Source organism: Aquarana catesbeiana, linkage group LG12 (genome assembly GCF_042186555.1).
Source record: "Aquarana catesbeiana isolate 2022-GZ linkage group LG12, ASM4218655v1, whole genome shotgun sequence".
In the NCBI taxonomy this organism is placed as follows: domain Eukaryota; kingdom Metazoa; phylum Chordata; class Amphibia; order Anura; family Ranidae; genus Aquarana; species Aquarana catesbeiana.
Genome location: NC_133335.1, coordinates 181,181,908 through 181,200,059, shown reverse-complemented (window position 1 = coordinate 181,200,059; position 18,152 = coordinate 181,181,908). Strand labels below are relative to the sequence as shown.

General features: G+C 41.7%; 1 protein-coding gene across 6 annotated transcripts in view; it reads right to left on the bottom strand.

Moving 5' to 3' along the window:
- The window catches only part of NCOA5 (nuclear receptor coactivator 5), a 43,940-nt gene that overhangs the window by 21,601 nt on the left and 4,187 nt on the right, over nucleotides 1-18,152 (bottom strand). For 3 of the 6 annotated variants that reach the window (XM_073606258.1, XM_073606257.1, XM_073606259.1), the window contains 2 exons: nucleotides 3,544-3,726; nucleotides 982-1,089 (listed from right to left, as the gene is read on the bottom strand). The exons of the other annotated variants lie outside the window; for them this stretch is intronic. In XM_073606258.1, the coding sequence (XP_073462359.1) occupies nucleotides 982-1,089; nucleotides 3,544-3,706 (271 nt within the window). In that variant the 5' untranslated portion in view covers nucleotides 3,707-3,726. The remainder of the gene's footprint in view (nucleotides 1-981; nucleotides 1,090-3,543; nucleotides 3,727-18,152) is intronic. 6 annotated transcript variants of the gene reach the window in all.

Below are 18,152 nucleotides of genomic sequence, written 5' to 3'. Positions count from 1 at the left end.
GCACATTGTACATGGATTTAAGTGTTAATAGATTCCATTGGTCAAAACATTCCTTTATTCTGGCCATTGGAATGCATTAACACTCGTTTAGGCACAATCAGCATTTTATTTGCTCTTCAGCTCCACTTCTATGGTGTCCCCCCCCCCAACCCCTAAACACTCCTCTTCTAATACACCTGCAAACACATGTGTGTGCGCGCTTATGTGTATATGGATACACAGGCTTACATAGAAGAGCTTTTACAGGCTGGGGGGGGGGGGGAGGGGGGGGATCCCCCACACACGCGCACAGCATTTAAAGCTGTATTAAACCCAAAAGCAATTATTATGTTGCAGCTTACCAATTCTTAAATATGATGGCTGCATTAGTTTTTATTTTTAGGCTTTCCTTCTTCTATTTTCCTTTTGTGATCCTGCCAGCAAGTCTGTTTTTTAACAGCATAAGCTCTCCCACAGAATGTATCAGTTTACATTGAGGAGACAAACCACTTAACTGGGTGCTTAAAATGATCAGCTTATTTAATCATGCAAAACCTTTATCCCAAAAAGAAAAACGGTTTTTAACCGATTATAAATTGTGAGCTGGAGTTTGGCTTCAATTTGTTAGTGGTTCTAAATCTGCTAATACATTTAACACTCCCCTCCGACTGACAATGCTGCTGCCCCACCTGTTCTCATTCCTCTAAAGTTGTGCCTCACTAATACAGAAAATGTGTTACTGGCAGATCACCAGAGGGGAAAAACAAAAAAAAAACAAAAAGAAAATGAATGCAGCCACCACCTCTAAATAAGTGGTTAGCTGCAATAGAATACATTTTTGGTTTTGGGTTTAATACTGCTTTAAGTCCAGTGCGCATGAGGCCTCACACAAATGATATATAGTGATATCAGAAGGCAAAAGTAAATAAAAGTTAAAAGAAACTGGCATCCTAAAAGCAAATATTTAATAATTTTTTACTCAACTTTGCAGTTTTGCCTTACCTAATCTATACCCTTTATGAAGTTGACCATTCTCACCCTTGGCAGCAGCATCTGCATCTTCTTTGCGTTCATACTGCACGAACCCATAGCCACGGAACATGGAGACGGCTGGAAAATTAACAAATGTTACAGCCAGAAGGCAAAACCATTTTGTTTCTGGCTTTAGATGAAACAAAATTATATGCACCAGGGAATGTCTAAAACTGCTGGGAGAATAAATCCCCAATGAAAATGTATATACAATGTGTATAATGTAACAAAATAAACTGGACACCAGTCTATGGATCTACATTCCAATTAGCACTGTCTATATGTAATGTTCCCACCTAGTCGGAGACTAATGTACAGTGCATCCGGAAAGTATTCACAGATCTTCACTTTTTTCACATTTGGTTAGGTTACAGCTTATTCCAAAATGGATTTGAGTATTGTCCTCAAAATTCTACAAAACAAATACCCCATAATGGCATGAAAGAAGTTTGTTTGAAATATTTACAAAATGTATTGAAAATGGGGGGAAATAAAAAAAAATAAGTATGCACAGCCTTTGCTCAATACTTTGTTGAAGCACCTTTGGCCCCAATTACAGCCTCAGGTATTTTTTGAGTATGATGCTCCAAGCTTGACACACCTTTTTTTGGGCAGTTTTTCCTATTCTTCTTTGCAGGACCTCTCAAGCTCCATCAGCTCAGTACACAGCCATTTTCAGATCTCGAGAGATGTTTAATTGGGTTCAGGTCTGGGCCACTCAAAAGACATTCACAAAGTTGTCCCATAGCCATTCCTTTGTGATCTTGGCTGTGTGCTTAGGGTCATTGTCTTGTTGGAAGATGAACCTTTGCCCCAGTCTGAGGTCAACAGTGCTCTGGAGCAGGTTTTCTAATCAAGGATGTCTCTGTACATTGCTGCATTCATCTTTCCCTCGATCCTGACTAGTCTCCCAGTTTCTGCCGCTGAAAAACATCCCCACAGCATGATGCTGCCACCACCATGCTTCACTGTAGGGATGGTATTGACCGGGTGATGAGTGGTGCCTGGTTTCCTCCAGACCTGACGGATTTCCATTCAGGCCAAAGAGTTCAAGGTTCGTTTCATCAGACCTGAGAATTTTTGTTTCCTTCAGGTGCCTTTTGACAAACTTCCGGTGGGCTGTCATGTGCTTTTTACAGAGGAGTGTCTTCCGTCTGGCTACTCTACCATAAATGCCTGATTGGTGGAGTGCTGCAGAGATGGTTGTTCTTCTGGAAGGCAACAGAGAAACGCTGGAGCTCTGTCAGAGTGACCATCGGGTTCTTGGTCAGCTCCCTGACTAGGGCCCTTCTCGTCCGATCGCTCAGTTTGGCTGGGTGGCCCCACTGTAGGAAGGGTCCTGGTGGTTCCAAACTTCTTCCATTTACGGATAACGGAGGACACGGTGCTTTTTGGGACCTTCAATACTGCAGAAAGATTTCTGTACCCTTTTCCAGATCTGTGTCTTGATACAATTCTGGCTCGAAGGTCTACATACAATTCCTTGGACTTAATGGCTTGGTTTGTGCTCTGACATGCACTGTTAACTGTGGGGACCTTATATAGACAGGTGTGTTCCTTTTTTAAATCATGTCCAATCAACTGAATTTACCACAGATGGACTCCAAATCAAGTTGTAGAATCATCTCAAGAATGATCAGTGCAAACACCTGAGCTCAATTTTGAGTGTCATGGCAAAGACTGTAAATACTTATGTACATGTGATTTTTTTTTATGTTTAAGAAATTTGCAAAGATTTTCAAAACAAACTTTTAACACGTTGTCATCATGGGGTATTGTTTGTAGAATTTTGGAGTAAGGCTGTAACATAGCAAAATGTGGAAACAGTGAAGCGCCGCAAATACTTTCCAGATGCAAATTCTTCCAAAATTATGAAGATTAAAACACATAACCCTCATACCATACAGCGCACATACATAAAACTTTTTGCAAAAGCCTGGCTGCATAAAGATGAGATGTTAAAGACTTCCTGTGCTAATTGGGTAAGATGCGTTCAGCCCCTTCCATCCAACCCAGGGAGCAGGATAAATAATTTATCTGAAAGTTATTTTTTCAATACTGTTTGTCTACACATCTTACTTTTTAGAACGGTTCTTTGTAACTTTGTGCACTGCCCACCAAAGGATATTATGTTTGGTTTTTTTATTACTCCTTGTGTACGCCAGTCTGCTCAAGGGCAGAGTGTACTGACGGGAGGTGAGGGAGGTGACAGGAACAAGGTTTCTTAAAAAAGTCTGTAAGTTGTGAGTGGTGGCTGCTTGGATAGTAGCGTGTACATGTTTTCGGCTGTTTTCTGTACCCGGAGTGGGGAATTTTTGGATTCTCATAAGACAGGCAGCGATAAAATGCACATCATCCAGTGTCCCTGTAACCTGGATTTGTGACTATTACTTATTTTCCTCTTTTGTCCCAATAGAAAGTCTCCATTCCCGGTTCAAGAAGTATGCAAAATTTACGCAAAATTACAAAGAAAAACAAAGTTATAGTGGTGCTTCTAATGAAATTCTGTTAAAATGACAAACCATTACTAACCAGTGATCGCTCCATATTTAGAAAATAGGGTTTCAAAATCATGACGGCTCATCTGGTCTGTTGGTAAATTGCCGACAAAAATTCTTCGGTCTAAATCGTTGGGATCTTCACTCTTTGTCAGGTTTTCTGACGCCTTCTTGCCCTTAACCCTTCGAGAAGACATGGCTGATATATCCGAAAGAACTTCGCAAAAGAGAAAAAATGGCCAGGCATATAATTTCAAAATCATACATGGCAAACACACAAGATAAGCGATCTTTCCAAAATGCAGACTTAGTAAAGTTTTCAGCAAAGCTGTGTGCATGCATTCCAAAGCAGAAGATTCACCGTAGAAAAAAATGTTTTTGTTTTTTTAATAAAAATACATTTTGTTCTTCTGCGAGAGGCCAAGCTATGCATGATGTTTGTTAAATTTACCAAGTAACCAATACAAAAGGATGAAAACCTAGTGGTCAGAACTGCAACCACTTAAAGATATGCAATTTTTCTTCTACAGCATTGTGTGACCACAGTGAACTGTAAACTGAAGTCATTTAAAAACTTTTTTAAGTCTTTACACATATATTAAAAATGTTTACGGAAAACAAAGTCAATGCCATTATCATACAAAAGGTATCAAGGTAAAAAAAGACTGACAGCAGTCCTGATATTGGGCAAGTTTCATCATTACTTGATTCAGACAAGGGGGGCCAAAAAAAAAAAAAAAAAAAAAAAAAAAACACTGGTGAAAGAAGGTTGAGAGTGTCAAAATAAAATGTGAGCACTGAACTGAATAAATAACAGCCCAACAGCATGAGCCTGGGGTTATTTGGGGCACCGACTCAGAAAACTGCACTGGCTAGACTGCATCAGCTCTAGTTTCTTAGATCTGGTCAAAATTATATCCTTTTTTGTCAGTTTTTAAAAAGATTTTGCTGATAAACTTGTTCTCCCTAGTATGTGTTTTTGCGTACAAAATAGCAGATATAGTAAGCGAAGTTACATATCCCAACTGTAATTTTACACTTTAGAATCTGCTGTGATTAACTGTATTATAGTTTCTCCACAGTAAGACCTGTGAAAATGTGGCTTGGACTCGCTCAGGAATTACTGTAGTTCTGGCCAGCACAGTTGATTGTTTTAAACAAATGCCGGATGCATTGCTTAATCTATGGAATATAACTGCCCATTAACATTTACAAGTAAAAACACCAAATATTTTTGATCCAGGGATCACCTGAGGGGGATTAGGAAGATTTTTTTTGTCATGGGGAAGCAAACTGTACCATGCTTTAAGTTTACCTTTAAAAATAAATACACACGTTAATTACTTTTTTTTTTTTTTCACTGCAATATTATTATTTTTTTTTTTTTTTTACAAGAACCTGCAAAGTATAGCATCAGTGTGGCTGAAAATGCCAGGCTCAATGCAGACTATTCCTTCAGGCAGTGTCCATGAACTATGAGTGAAACGAAGGATATACCCAAAATACGCATGATTTTTGTATTTCCAGATCTAAATACTTTTCACCCTGAATAGTTTTAATAATCTTAGTTTCCTCGAGATTGCCAATAACTCTCAACACATGCAGCAATTCATCAGTCTTTTGATGCTAAATGAAATCTACCAAATTTATTAGCAGCAAGAAGGATTAGAGGGATTGGCAACTGGTACTTTATCCTACTCCTCTTCCTTGTGAGATATATCTTAATTTCCTTTCTGAATGTATGACTATTAACCTCCCTGGCGGTATGATTCTTTCGGATTTTAGGTGCTGAAAGCGGTACAATTATTTTGCATGGAAATTTGGCGTTTTATATTGTAGGTCTGTAATTCTTAGCAATAACTCACTTAAATCTGTCCAAACAAGAGTCTAGTAGATATCCCGGGTATGATAAAGTTTGAACCACAAAAAGATAAATTATAATATAATAAATAAAAATAAATAATTAAAAAAATAAAAATAAAATAATAATAAAATAAATTTCCCCACGATTCACCATCGCTCAATTCTGCAAGTGTTCTAATTTACTATCGCTGTTTTCTAGCTGGTCTAAAACCATTTTTGACGTAAAGGGACACTTTTTGGTTGCTATGGACAATCTCCAGTTTCCAGGCAGAAAGAACAGTGTATATAATATAGAACTGCATGCAGGGCATTGGACAAAGCACTGGGGACAAAAGGGATGTGAAATAATTTCATACAGTACTGTAATCTGTAAGATTACAGTACTGTATGTGTTATGCTTTTTACAGTTTTATGAATTTGCCGCCAGGCTCCGCCCCCGTGCGTCGCGACGCTCGCAGGGAACGGAGCCTGGCACGGAGAGGCTTCGGGCAGAGGACAGAGCCCACGGACACTGCGGGGGACATCGCAGGATCCCGGGGACAAGGTAAGTAACGCCGCCCCAGGATCCTGCAATGCGATCCCGAGTGTGGCTCAGGGTTACCGCTAATGGGACTGAATTTTAACCCCGAGCCACACCCGGGAAAACCGCCAGGGGGGTTAATCATGGGGACGCCCTGCTGTATAAAAAAAAAACAAAAAAAAAAAAAAAAACAACAAACAAACAAAACAAAAACACACCTTCAGACATTTCAATTCGATTAGGACCTAGGTCTTTGATAAGTTCTCCATTTCAAGGGGACCTCAAAAACTACTAAGAATCTCAAGGAGTTAGATAAATACTTTGTCAAAGTCAAATTACAATGAACTGTGACTCAACTATATATATCTGAATGGTAATCCATTTTACGATTAGTGTGCTCTTTACACCTGCCTCACCACACTTATATGGTAATAGCAAAAAGTAGGCAATTTCTGGATTATATTTTATGGTTTGTGCATGTATGGTATACCAAAGCAAAAGAGCCTGCATCAGGCCATAAACATAGGTTGCTCCTGTGCCCTGTTTGGCTATACACAACACAGCACCACAAAGCAATGTTAAATTGAATATGGCACAACCCAACAATGTCTAGAGAACAGAAAAGGAATCATGAGGTTTATGGTAGATGAGAGAAAATTATCTGCCGAATACAGGACAAAGCTGGTATGAATAAAAACCCATTTAGAATTTGTCAAAAGGAATGTGGGATACACAGTACAGGTGAGGATCTACCATAGACTAAGGCCAGGTTCACGCTAAGCTGGTTTCCCGGCAGCCGCGTTCTTGCACTTTCTCCAAAATGTCAGCCCCAGGGGAAACTACATAGTGATATGAAGTCTCCAGCAGGGAAGAACAGGGCAGTTTTGAGTGTGTAGAATTAATGGCACCCCCCCCCCCCCCCCTTATCTGCTTACAGCAGCAAGTTTTTGATAAGGGTGCAGGTCACACAACCGCATAGTGTGAACCAAGGCCCCATTCAAACTTGCAAATGGAGCCAGCAATTAGCTGTGGGTGACAGCTCCATTGAAAGCAATGGGAGGCTGACAGCTCCTGTACCTAAATCACAAATGCAGCGATTACCTGCAAATGGTTGGCCCTGGATGCAGACTGTCTGCACCTAGGCTTTATGACCACGGATAATCTACGGGAACCCCTGCTGGGTCTCCCACAAGCAACCGCTAAAAACTCCATTTGCAAATGTGAATGGGGCTCAAAAAGGAGATCAGAAGATACAGCATTGCCCTCCATAGTGTAGCATCAGATGCTTTTCATCACAGACTAGGAAACTGGTAAATTGTTCTTGGCAAGACTAATGAAGCCAAATACATGGCAATTAGGGGTGCAACGGATCGTCATCGATCCGTGATCTGATCCGTGGAGGTTGATCCGTACGGGACACCCGCGATCCGCAGAGCGCTCTGTGGCCTCGGCCATAGGAAAGGCCGCGGCTTCGGCCTAGCTCCGGAGCGGCGGCCATCTTGGTACACCCGGCGGCCGTTTACCACGTAATCGCTCCGTCAAATGACGATCACATGTAACAAACCGGCGTCATGTCATGACGCCGGTTCCTCTCTCCCCTCTGTGTACTGATCTGTACAGTGGAGGGGAGAGATCGGATGGCAGCAGTGCCAATACTCTGCAATGCCCTGCAATGCTCTGTTGCAATGCCCTGCCAATACTCTGCAATGCCTTGCTGCAATGCCCTGCCAATAGGGAGATTGTGGATATTACAGTGGGGGAGATTTTTTTTTTGTTGATCCGAAAATGATCCGAACCATGACTCCTAATCCGAGGAACGATCCGAACCATGAGTTTTTTGATCCGTTGCACCCCTAATGGCAATGCTAAAGGAAAAAAAACAAAAAAAAAAAACAAACAGTTTGTCTACAAACGATCCAAGACTGAAGTTAACACTCAAGCAGCAGACTGGCTCAAGACACAAAGCCTATGGTGTAAAATTGCCTGAGGCCTCATGTACACTGCTGCTGGTAAACTGACATTTAGGAGGAGTTGGGAATTTTTTTTTCAACTGCCCCTGAACTCTCCTCTGTTATCTTATCAGTACAGTACACAGGGTCCTTTCTAGGCAGTTGAGTTTAGAGGCTTTTTTGGAATGCAAAGAAAAAAAAAAAAAAAAGGAAGGGTTCAGAAGCTGTGTTTAGAGGCATTTTAAGCGCAAACACAGCATATAAAAGTGGGAAAACAGACGTTTTAAACGTGGGTTACTATCTGTCAAGTTAAATCGTTCAGGAGAGGTTCTAAAAACGTCTCGTCTACAGGAAGCCTAAAAAAACAACAACAAAAAAAAAAAACCCCACCACACACCTTAAAGTGGATGTAAACCCAAAATTTTTATTTTTTTTTTTATATCATACTGTAGAGTATAAGACTTCCTATTATTTGAGCCCAGTCTTGCCACACAGAGTTAATCCATCTCTGAGCAATCCTCTTATTGTTCAGTGAGAGAAATTTTGACAAACTGACAAAAACTTTGTCAAATCCTCCCCCTTGCTGTGAGTGACAGGTGATTAGGTGATTAGGCACTAGCCTAAGACATGCAGTATTTTTTAAATTCCCTCCCCCACTCCTTTCTTCAGCAGCTCTGCAAGGATTGGCTGTTCCACGCCTCAGCATGATTTGGCATGCTGAAGTCATGTGGTTACTTTCCTGTCTTTTCACTGGATGTTAGAGATCATAGCAGAAGTTCAATGTTAGAAATACACAGGAGAAAATGCATATTGACAAGGAGTGTAGAGGTGGGCGGGGAGTCTACTGACATCACGACTCCACCCACCGAGCTCCAAACAGACCCACCCACAGAATCTGCAGTTTTTCGGGTCTCATAACAGACAGAGGGGAGACATTTGACAGGTAAAGATACATGCAGGAGGCGTGTATATCCTTATAGATAACCCCTATGGCAGTAGTTTAGAAAGGATGACATTGGGTTTACATCCACTTTAATCCAAAACAACATCTGTGGCAACTGAAGCAAAAAACAAAAAATTGGTCCTATGAAGTTCTGGCTTTGGGAGGTGCTTGCCAACACCATTTTTTTTATCATTTTGTATTTCATTAAAAGCAACACTTAAAGCTTATCTATGGTCAAAATGTAAAATCATATTAATTTATAAATTGTATTACGATTTCTAGCTTACTCCTATTAATCTGAACAATCCTGAAGTTTGTAAAGATCCCCACACATTTCCTTGCATTCTGTGACACATAGTCACTATGCCCTGTGAGTAGGCACTGCTGTGTCACACAATTTAAAGAGGAGATGAGGAGTTTTAGGAGGTGGAGTCAGTAGAAGAATCACTGCTTGCAGGCAGCAAGGTACCATGGGATATGTAGTCCTTAGAAATGAAAAGTTAATAGCAGAGGAGAAGCTGCAAAACATGCAGGGAATTCAGGAAGTTGCGGAAAGAGATGGCCAGCAGACAGGCAGAATGCATAACAGGAAAGGACATTTTTCTAGTAAGCTTATATTGGATTGTCAAAAATAAGTGTTTATATTGCTATCACAATGCTGAGGTTATAAAACAAAGTGTGAATGGAGTCTTAGGCACTCTACATGTTCCTTCCATTTCAGCTTTATTTTTATTATCAAAATAAAGATTTGGATATTAGACACTAAGGCTCGGTTCACACATGGGCAACCCGACTTACAGCGCGACTTTGCAAGGCGATTTGGAGGCGACTTCAGCGCGACTTTTGGCTGTGGCCAATCAAAGAATAATCAGCTCTGTGGGAGGGAGGGGGTTGCTTGGGTAAACATGGGAAGTACCTGTGTAAATTATTTTCCTTTTCCTGTAAAGTTGCTTCAATATAGATGGAGATCCGACTTGGAGGCAACTTCCATAGAAATCTATTGGTACAAGTTGCCTAGAAGTCGCCTTGAAGTAGTACAGGAACCTTTTCTAAAGTCGGGGCAACTTCAGTAGTTTACATTAAGATGGCTCTCATTCACTTCAATGAAATTTCTTATGTTCAACGACTTGGGGCAACTTGAGGTCTGACAAGTCGGATCCCAAGTCGCTGTAGTGTGAACCAGCACCAAGGCTGGGTTTACACGGCTGCAGTGTCAAAGTCGTAAGACTCTGCCCTGCGACTTCCTTCTGGCCTGGATGCCATTTTGGAGCCTGTACAAGCGCTGAAATTGCACCCAAGTTGGACCAGAGTAGTGCAGGAACCTTTTCAAAGTCAGAGCGACTTGTGTAGTATCAGTTAAGACAGCTCTCACAGGGAAACACTGAGTTGGTCATGTCATGTGACTTGGGGTCTCAAGACGGATCCCATATCACAGGAGTATGAACCGAGCCTAAGGTTGGGTTCACATATGAAGTGTGGGACACTGAATGAGAATTGGATTGGAATTTCACTAAATTTATATTCAAATCACATGTGATGCTAGTGCAGTGCGAATTGAGCCATTCATTTGTATGGCGCAATTTGCACTGCATCCGCACAAAAAAAAAAAAAAGGGTGCAGGACACTTTTTACTCTTGCACTGGAATCAAATTGCTTGGGTATACCACGACACTACCTGCCTGGAGTTTGCATGTTCTCCCTGTGCCTGCGTGGGTTTCCTCCAGGTACTCCGGTTTCCTCCCACACTCCAAAGACATGCTGGTAGGTTTTTTGGATCCTGTCTAAATTGGCCCTAGTATATGAATGTGAGTTAGGGACCTTAGATTGTAAGCTCCTTGAGGGTAGTGACTGATGTGAATGCACAATATATATGTATAGCGCTGTGTAAATTGACGGCACTATACAAGTACCTGAAATGAATACCAATAATCCTAATGGCACCCCCACACACTGGAAACCACACTGCACAATGCAGTTTTCCTGCAGCCGTGTATTCTGAAGAGGTGCAGGGAACTTTTCCCTGTGTTCTCAGTGGGTACAGTAGCCCATTCAAATAAATGGGCTGTTGTGCCTGAGCAAAAACAGCCACAGGGAAACTGTGTGAACCAGGGCTAAAAAGAAGCTTTCAGTGGCTCAGTACAATTACTACATTTCTATTTGTAGAGATAACTTGTTAGCCTTGTAGGGAGTGTATTTTGTGAGAAAGAGCATAACCAGCTAAGAAGGTAAAAGAGCCTGCGTATGTAATCAGCGAATACTGAAAATGTACATTTGATGTTCATAAAATGACTAAACACTGTAAAAAAAATAAATGAAGACGAGGGATGTAACATGTAAATATGCAAATGACAAGACTTAGGCTTGACTAAAGGACAGAATAAAAAAATTCAATACATATAAAACAAAGAAATTTAAAACATCCAATAGAGAAGGTGTGGATAGGCGATTTTAGTCAGGGCTTCTTATAAAACAGTTACAAATGTACTTTTCACTCGCCCCGACAATCGGCAGGCCCTGGCCATATTGGTTGGGACCAGGTGATCGGCATGTAAGGGAGGCAGAGAGACTGCAGCCGGGTGGGTATGCGCCACTCCCTACCCAGAAATGCAGAACCGCCTGGTGCCAACAGTAAATGGGCTGACAGAAGCCTAAGTGCCAGGATGCAATTTCTAGTCACCATGGCGACCTGGAGTTTGTTGAGCCCTGTTATAAAGGTATCATTAAAAATATATACACACATTTGAAACAGATAAGTTAGGTTTTTTTTTGTTCTTTTTTGCTGCGAGTGTGCTGGGAACCACCTTTGTATGGTTTTGAACACTGCCCAGCCCATATGTAACTTTTATTATATTCTAGTCTCAAAACAGATAAGAGCAGCTGCCATCCTTGCTAGGGAAAAAAAAAAAAAAAAAAAAAAAAAAAAAAAGGTTTTTTTTTTCCTTTTTACAATATGTAAAAAATTTGATTGCAAAAACATTTAGCATAGGACAAAGGATTCACAGAGAAGTATGGGTCAGACCCCACCCCAGCAATTATCTCCTTTTGGTCAGATGGGCTTTCAATGAAACCTAGAAGAGTCACAGGGATAAATCATTTTGAGTTTAAATTTCACCTGCGGCTATTGATCCGTTATAAAACTTTTTCCCCCAGATAGATAAACAAAGATGTGAAATAAACGCTATAGTTACAGCTGCTGGCTAATAAAGAATACAGACATGAACATGCGATAATTTAACTTTTTTTGATCATTATAGAGTGTGGGCTGGTGTCTGTTCCGTATGAGTGATTCCTTATTTTGTTACAACACAAGGTTTACCGCCCACCCCCCAGCTTTATGGAAATATTTTAACGTAATTTCATTCATTTCTGTGCACCACAATTGAACTGCAGCATGGTGATTTACAATGACTTCAAGTGAGCTCCCCTGCGTTGCAGAGAAATACAACATGTTTACACAATGCACTGCAAACCATCTGAAGGCAGTCCTGCAGTGTAGACATGGCACATAGTGTTTTTCTATATGCCTGTGCAGTGATCTGTGATGAACAGGTACAGAAAAATTCAGGTCACAGTACATGGTGTGAAGACGACCAAAAGTATATCTAAATCCAATAAACCACACCCTCCCCCCACCATCTTAAATAAATAGAGTAGGGAAAAACTTAAAGCACTAAGAAAATTTTCCTTCACTTTTTCCCCCCTGTAGACTCAACAGGAAGTGAGATGCCATCTTGCCAATGTGAGGGAAATCTCCTCTTAGCTGTCCCAGGAACAAGTGTCCCTATTGGAAGATTTCCCCTCCATTCTTGTTCTGGTGCCAACTCAAGAGTTTGGATTCTCCTTCTCCGTCATTTTCTGTACCCTTGGTGATCAGAACAATTAGAGAAAGTGCAAGTCTTCCAAACAGAGAGGCAGACAGCAATAAAAACCTGACCCGAGGTTGTAACCCCCTGACCAAATATAAGAAGAAATATTTTGCCTTTAATTATTCTTTAGGTAAAATCAAATCCTAAACGGAAGGCATTTAGTTGCTAAAGCTCTTAACCGCTTGCCGACCACCGCACGAACATTTATGTTGGCAGAATGGCACAGACAGGCAAATGGGCGTACAGGTACGTCCCTTTAAATTTGCCGCCGCGTGGTCGCGTGCGCGCCCCCGCCGCGAGCGTGATCGCGGACTCGATATCTGCGGGGATACCCGCGATTGTCTCACGGAGAGGAAGAACGAGGAAATGCTGATATAAACAAGCATTTCCCCGTTCTGCCTAATGACACTGATCACAGCTCCCTGTGATCAAGAGCGGTAATCAGTGTCGTGTCACACATAGCCCATCACCCCCACAGTTAGAAACACTCCCTAGGACACACTTAACCCCTGCAGCACCCCCTAGTGATTAATCCCTTCACTGCCAGTCACGTTTACACAGTAATCAATGCATTTTTAATTGCACTGATCGCTGTATAAATGTGAATGGTCCCAAAACAGAGCCAAAAGTGTCCAATCTATCCGCCATAATATCGCAGTCATGATAAAAATCGCAGTAATGAAAAAATATTTTGAAGACGCTATAACTTTTGCGCAAACCAATCAATAAACGCTTATTGCGATTTTTTTACCAAAAATATGTAGAATACGTATCAGCCTAAACTGAGGTAAAAAAAAAAAAATTAATATATAAAATTTTTGGGGATATTTATTATAGCAAAAAATTAAAAAATATTGCTTTTTTTTCCAAATTGTCGCTTTTTTTTTTTTTTTTTTAATAGGGCAAAAAATAAAAACCGCGGAGGTGATCAAATACCACCAAAAGAAAGCTCTATTTGCGGGGAAAAAAAGGACGGAAGTTTGGGAGCCACGTCGCACGACCGCGCAATTGTCAGTTAAAGTGACGCAGTGCCAAATCGCAAAAAACACTCTGGTCTTTGGCCAGCCAAATGGGGCTTAAGTGGTTAATAGCTAACTTTTTATCAAAAATATACCTTTTTCATCTTTTGTTGCATCTCAGTGCTGTTGATCTTCTGCAGCCACATCCTGTCTAGATTCATGCATTCCACTGATGGCTTAATTTCCCCCATTACAGGATCACCAAGAATTATTTTAATTAAATCAGTATTAAACCCAAAAATCTAATATATTGTAGCTTAACAATCATTAGATGTGAAGGCACCATTAGTTTTCTAAGGCTCGGTTCACGCTTTGCATTCTTGTGCAATTCAGTGCGGTGCGATTTATGCTGGTTTTGAATGCACTCAAATCGCACCAAAGAAGTGCATGCACTTTTTTGAACTGCACCGCAACAGGATCACGATTGCTATGTACCATGCGATCCGGTGCAGGCAAACACACTACACTTGCGACCTGCAGTTGGGCCATCATTAACTTTGTATTGACACCCGCAGCAGATCACACGAGCAAGAACTTTATAATTAGTTACAGCAAACAGATTTTTTTCCTTTTGGGATAATGGTTTTACATGAATAACTACTGTAAGCATCCCTGCCTGTGTTAATTGGTTTGTCTCGTCTCTGTAACCAATACATTCCACTGGACAGCTTGATTTTTTGAAAAACAGACTTACTGGCTGGATTACCAGATGAAAAATAGATGTAACATTGTTGCACATAATTTATTTCTTCTATGGTAACTACTAGTAAATGTTACTACAATGGAATCTTGGATTGCGGTTAACGAGCGTTTCGCAATAGGAGCCTTTTTTTTTTTCATTTAAAAAATAAAAATTCTGACTCGCTTTGCGAGCGTTGTCTCGCAAGACGAGCAGGATTCAGTCCTCTGGGGTGTGCAATACCACATTTGGCCAGAGGTGCGGTGGGCGCCGGAGACACTCAGTTCCCGAGCAGTCTCTGGCGCCCCCCGCACCTCTGACCACATGCGGTACTGCATAAACAAGCAGTGGCTGTGGAACAGATTATCTGAGTTTACATTATTTCCTATGTGGAAACTCGCTTTGATATACGAGTGCTTTGGATTACAAGCATTCTTCTGGAACGAATTATGCTCGTAATCCAAGGTATTACTGTATATTGAATCCAAAACAAATAGGGAGTCCAAAAGCAATACAAAATTAATAAAAGGATTAACAGCTCCTTGCGTTCTTGATCTTCCACCAGTGCTGAATAATAATAATAATAATAATAATAATAATAATAATAATAATAATAATAATGTGCTCAAACGTGATCCTCCACCAGTTAAAAGATGGCAACGCACCTTATACTTAGACCCCTGTGTTACTAGTGGGTCTAAGTAGGCAGTCCCCTAATCAGGGTAAACTAAGGTACGTGCTCTGCTCCGGGTCTCCAATACCTCTTATCAGTGATGTGAGTTCCCAATTAGTGGCGTATGCAAGCAAAATAAGAGATATTTAGTGCTCTCTGTACAAAAACGTTAATGACGGGTAATGAACAAGTAGAAAACTCACACAAAGGCACTCAGCCATGTCGGCGTGTATCAGGCAGATATATAATCATATATCCAACGCGTCATCAGTGGGCCCCACTGATGAAGTCCATGTTTAGGACAACACATATCTGAGACTAGGAGCCAAACCCTCGGATGTTATCCCACGGTCATTATCCTTGCTGAAGCATGTTGGGACCCTTTTATGGTTATACATCTGCCTGATATGCCGGCACGGCTGAGTGCCTTTTATGTGAGTTTTCTACCTGTTCATTATCCGTCAGTAAAGCTTTTGTACAGAGAGCACTAGATATCCCTTATTTTGCTTGCATACGCCGCTGATTGGGAACTCACATCACTGATAAGAGGTATTGGGAGACCCAGAGCAGAGCACGACCCTTAGTTACCCCGATTAGGGGACTGCCTACTTAGATCCACTGGTAACACAGGGGTCTAAGGCCCCTTTCACACGATCGGACCGTTCAGGTCCGCCTGTCAGTTTTGACGGCAGACCTGAACGGGCGCTCCATGTTAGTCTATGGAGCATCAGATGTCAGCGGAGACATGTCCGCTGACATCCGACCCCGTCCGATCCGCTAAAAGCAGACGGATGGCTCTACCTCCAGGTCCATCGGTGGCGGATCGGGTGAGATCTGATGAAAACGGACATGCTGTCCGTTTTCATCCGATCCCTCCATAGGCGGCAGCAGCGCCTGACAAGCCCCTCCCCGCTCAGTGAGCAGAGAGGGACCTGTCATTCGCCAGCTCAGCGGAGATCAACGGACAGATCTCCCGCTGAGCCGGCGGACCGAGGCGGGCTCCGTAGAAACAGAGTCCGCCTCGTGTGAAAGAGGCCTAAGTATAAGGTGAGCTTCCATCCCCTCACTGGTGGAGAATCACGTTTGAGCACTGTGATTATTATTATTCATCTCAGAGGTGGAACATCAAGAACACAAGAAACGGTTAATCCTTTTATTAATTTTGGATTGCTTTTTTTGGACTCACTATTGGTTTTAGATTCAATATAGTAACATTTACTAGTTGTTACCTTAGATGTAAGGATTGTTGCACATAATTTATGTATTCACTTATATCATCTGTTTTATCACTGTGAGTTGTGCTGCACATGTTTGTTTATTATTTAAAGGTTGAAGTGAGTGAGAACACTTGTTGGTGACAGCAGCAATTTGAACATTCACTTTTTCACATATAGGTTTCAGATTGATTCATTGGTCTGCGCTGATTAAGGCTTTGTCCGTTTGAAAATAGAAGCCTAAAAAGGAAAATGAATGCAGCCATCACATCTAAGAATTGGTAAGCTGCAATATAAGAAATGTTTGCTTTTGGGTTTAATACTACATTAGATGCAGTTTCCCGCACTGCAAATTGATTAGCTGGCACATGTGCAGAATGACATTGGACAATGAGAATCAGGGATGAGCTCAGGAGAGTTGGGATCATAGTCTGACCCATGTAATTGATCCTGCCAGGAACCTGTCACTGTACTGGGCCAATCATAGGCATCCAAGGCATTGCCCACCCAACAGCTGTATGTTCACAACCCCCTGGCATACATGTGGTTGAAGGGAACACCTTGGCTGCAATTATTGGGCTCAGTACAGTGACAGCATTCTGGTGGGCTCACTCAGTTTCAGGCTAGGATCCCAACATGCTTTAGCTCATCCCCGATACTAATGTCCAAGGTCATTATGCACATGTGCCCCTTCTGCATCAATGACTCCTTCGGGGAAATGTAAACATCAACAGTGTGTAGTTAGCAGGGACAGTGCTGTTAGCTACACCTACTGTATGTTGGTCCTGAACAGCGGCCAATAAAGGTCATGTCTACATGTAAACGCCAAAAGATGCATACAAGGCGCAGACAACTTTTCACACGTCCCTGCTGCCAGTAAGATCCAGATAAAAGCAATACACCTGTGTGCATGAGCTAAGGCTAGGTTTACACTAGAAGGTCAGAGAACGCGTGTAAAATCACATGGGTTCCCTGGCCCAAAGGCAAAACGCACTGCTCTTTAGCAGATGCATGGGGGGGTCTTATTCTTATAGCCGGTTCACACTGGAACATGCACATTCTTGTGCAATGCAGTGTTGACAGCAAAACACAGTGCAAGTACTACTTTTTCGTAAAGCACTGCACCAAGGAATTATGATTTGGTGGTCACAAACGCGCTCTGCTTGGATGCCGCTAACAATTCATTGGCACCCACATGCATCTTGCAAGGAAATGTGCACTGCATGCACCTTTCCCACACCGCATTTTGGGGTGAACAGGCCCTTAATGGCACCCCCATGCATCAGAACACACAGTGTGTTTTTAGGTGCACAAAACCACACAGTGCTTCTGTTCGGCTGCGTTTTTCAACAATGGTCGGGGACCTCTTCCCCCACAGGTACCATGGGCTGCTGTGCCCACACTGACCCGCTAACAGTATGGCTAGGTTCACACTCACAGGGGTTTATCGCACCTGCAACCAAACGCACTGCTCTTTTACAAACGCTTCAGAAAAGGTATGTACACTGATTTCTTCTTTAATAGGTCAATGTTAGGTCGTGGATGTCTGTAGATTCAGGGATTTTAGTGTTAGGGTGGACTTCTACTTTAAGGCCTCACGTACACTCGATGTTTTACAGCTGCTGGTTCTTGGCTTCAAGCATTTTTTTTCTGCAGCCAGTAAACTCCCCAGCATGTTATCCTATGTGCCCATGCATACATAGGCTGTTATCAGTGATTTTTTTTTTTTGGCAGGGGTGTTTTCTGGCTAGAAGAAAAAAAAAAAAACCACACACACACAGAACTAGTGGGTTTTAAGAGGAGTTTCAGCTGTAAAAATGCTGAAAAACTTGGCTAGTCTGCATATTTGGGCCATATGCTTTTGTGGGAGTAAAGTTTGCTAAAAAAAAAAAAAAAAAAAAAACGCTACTGCAAAAC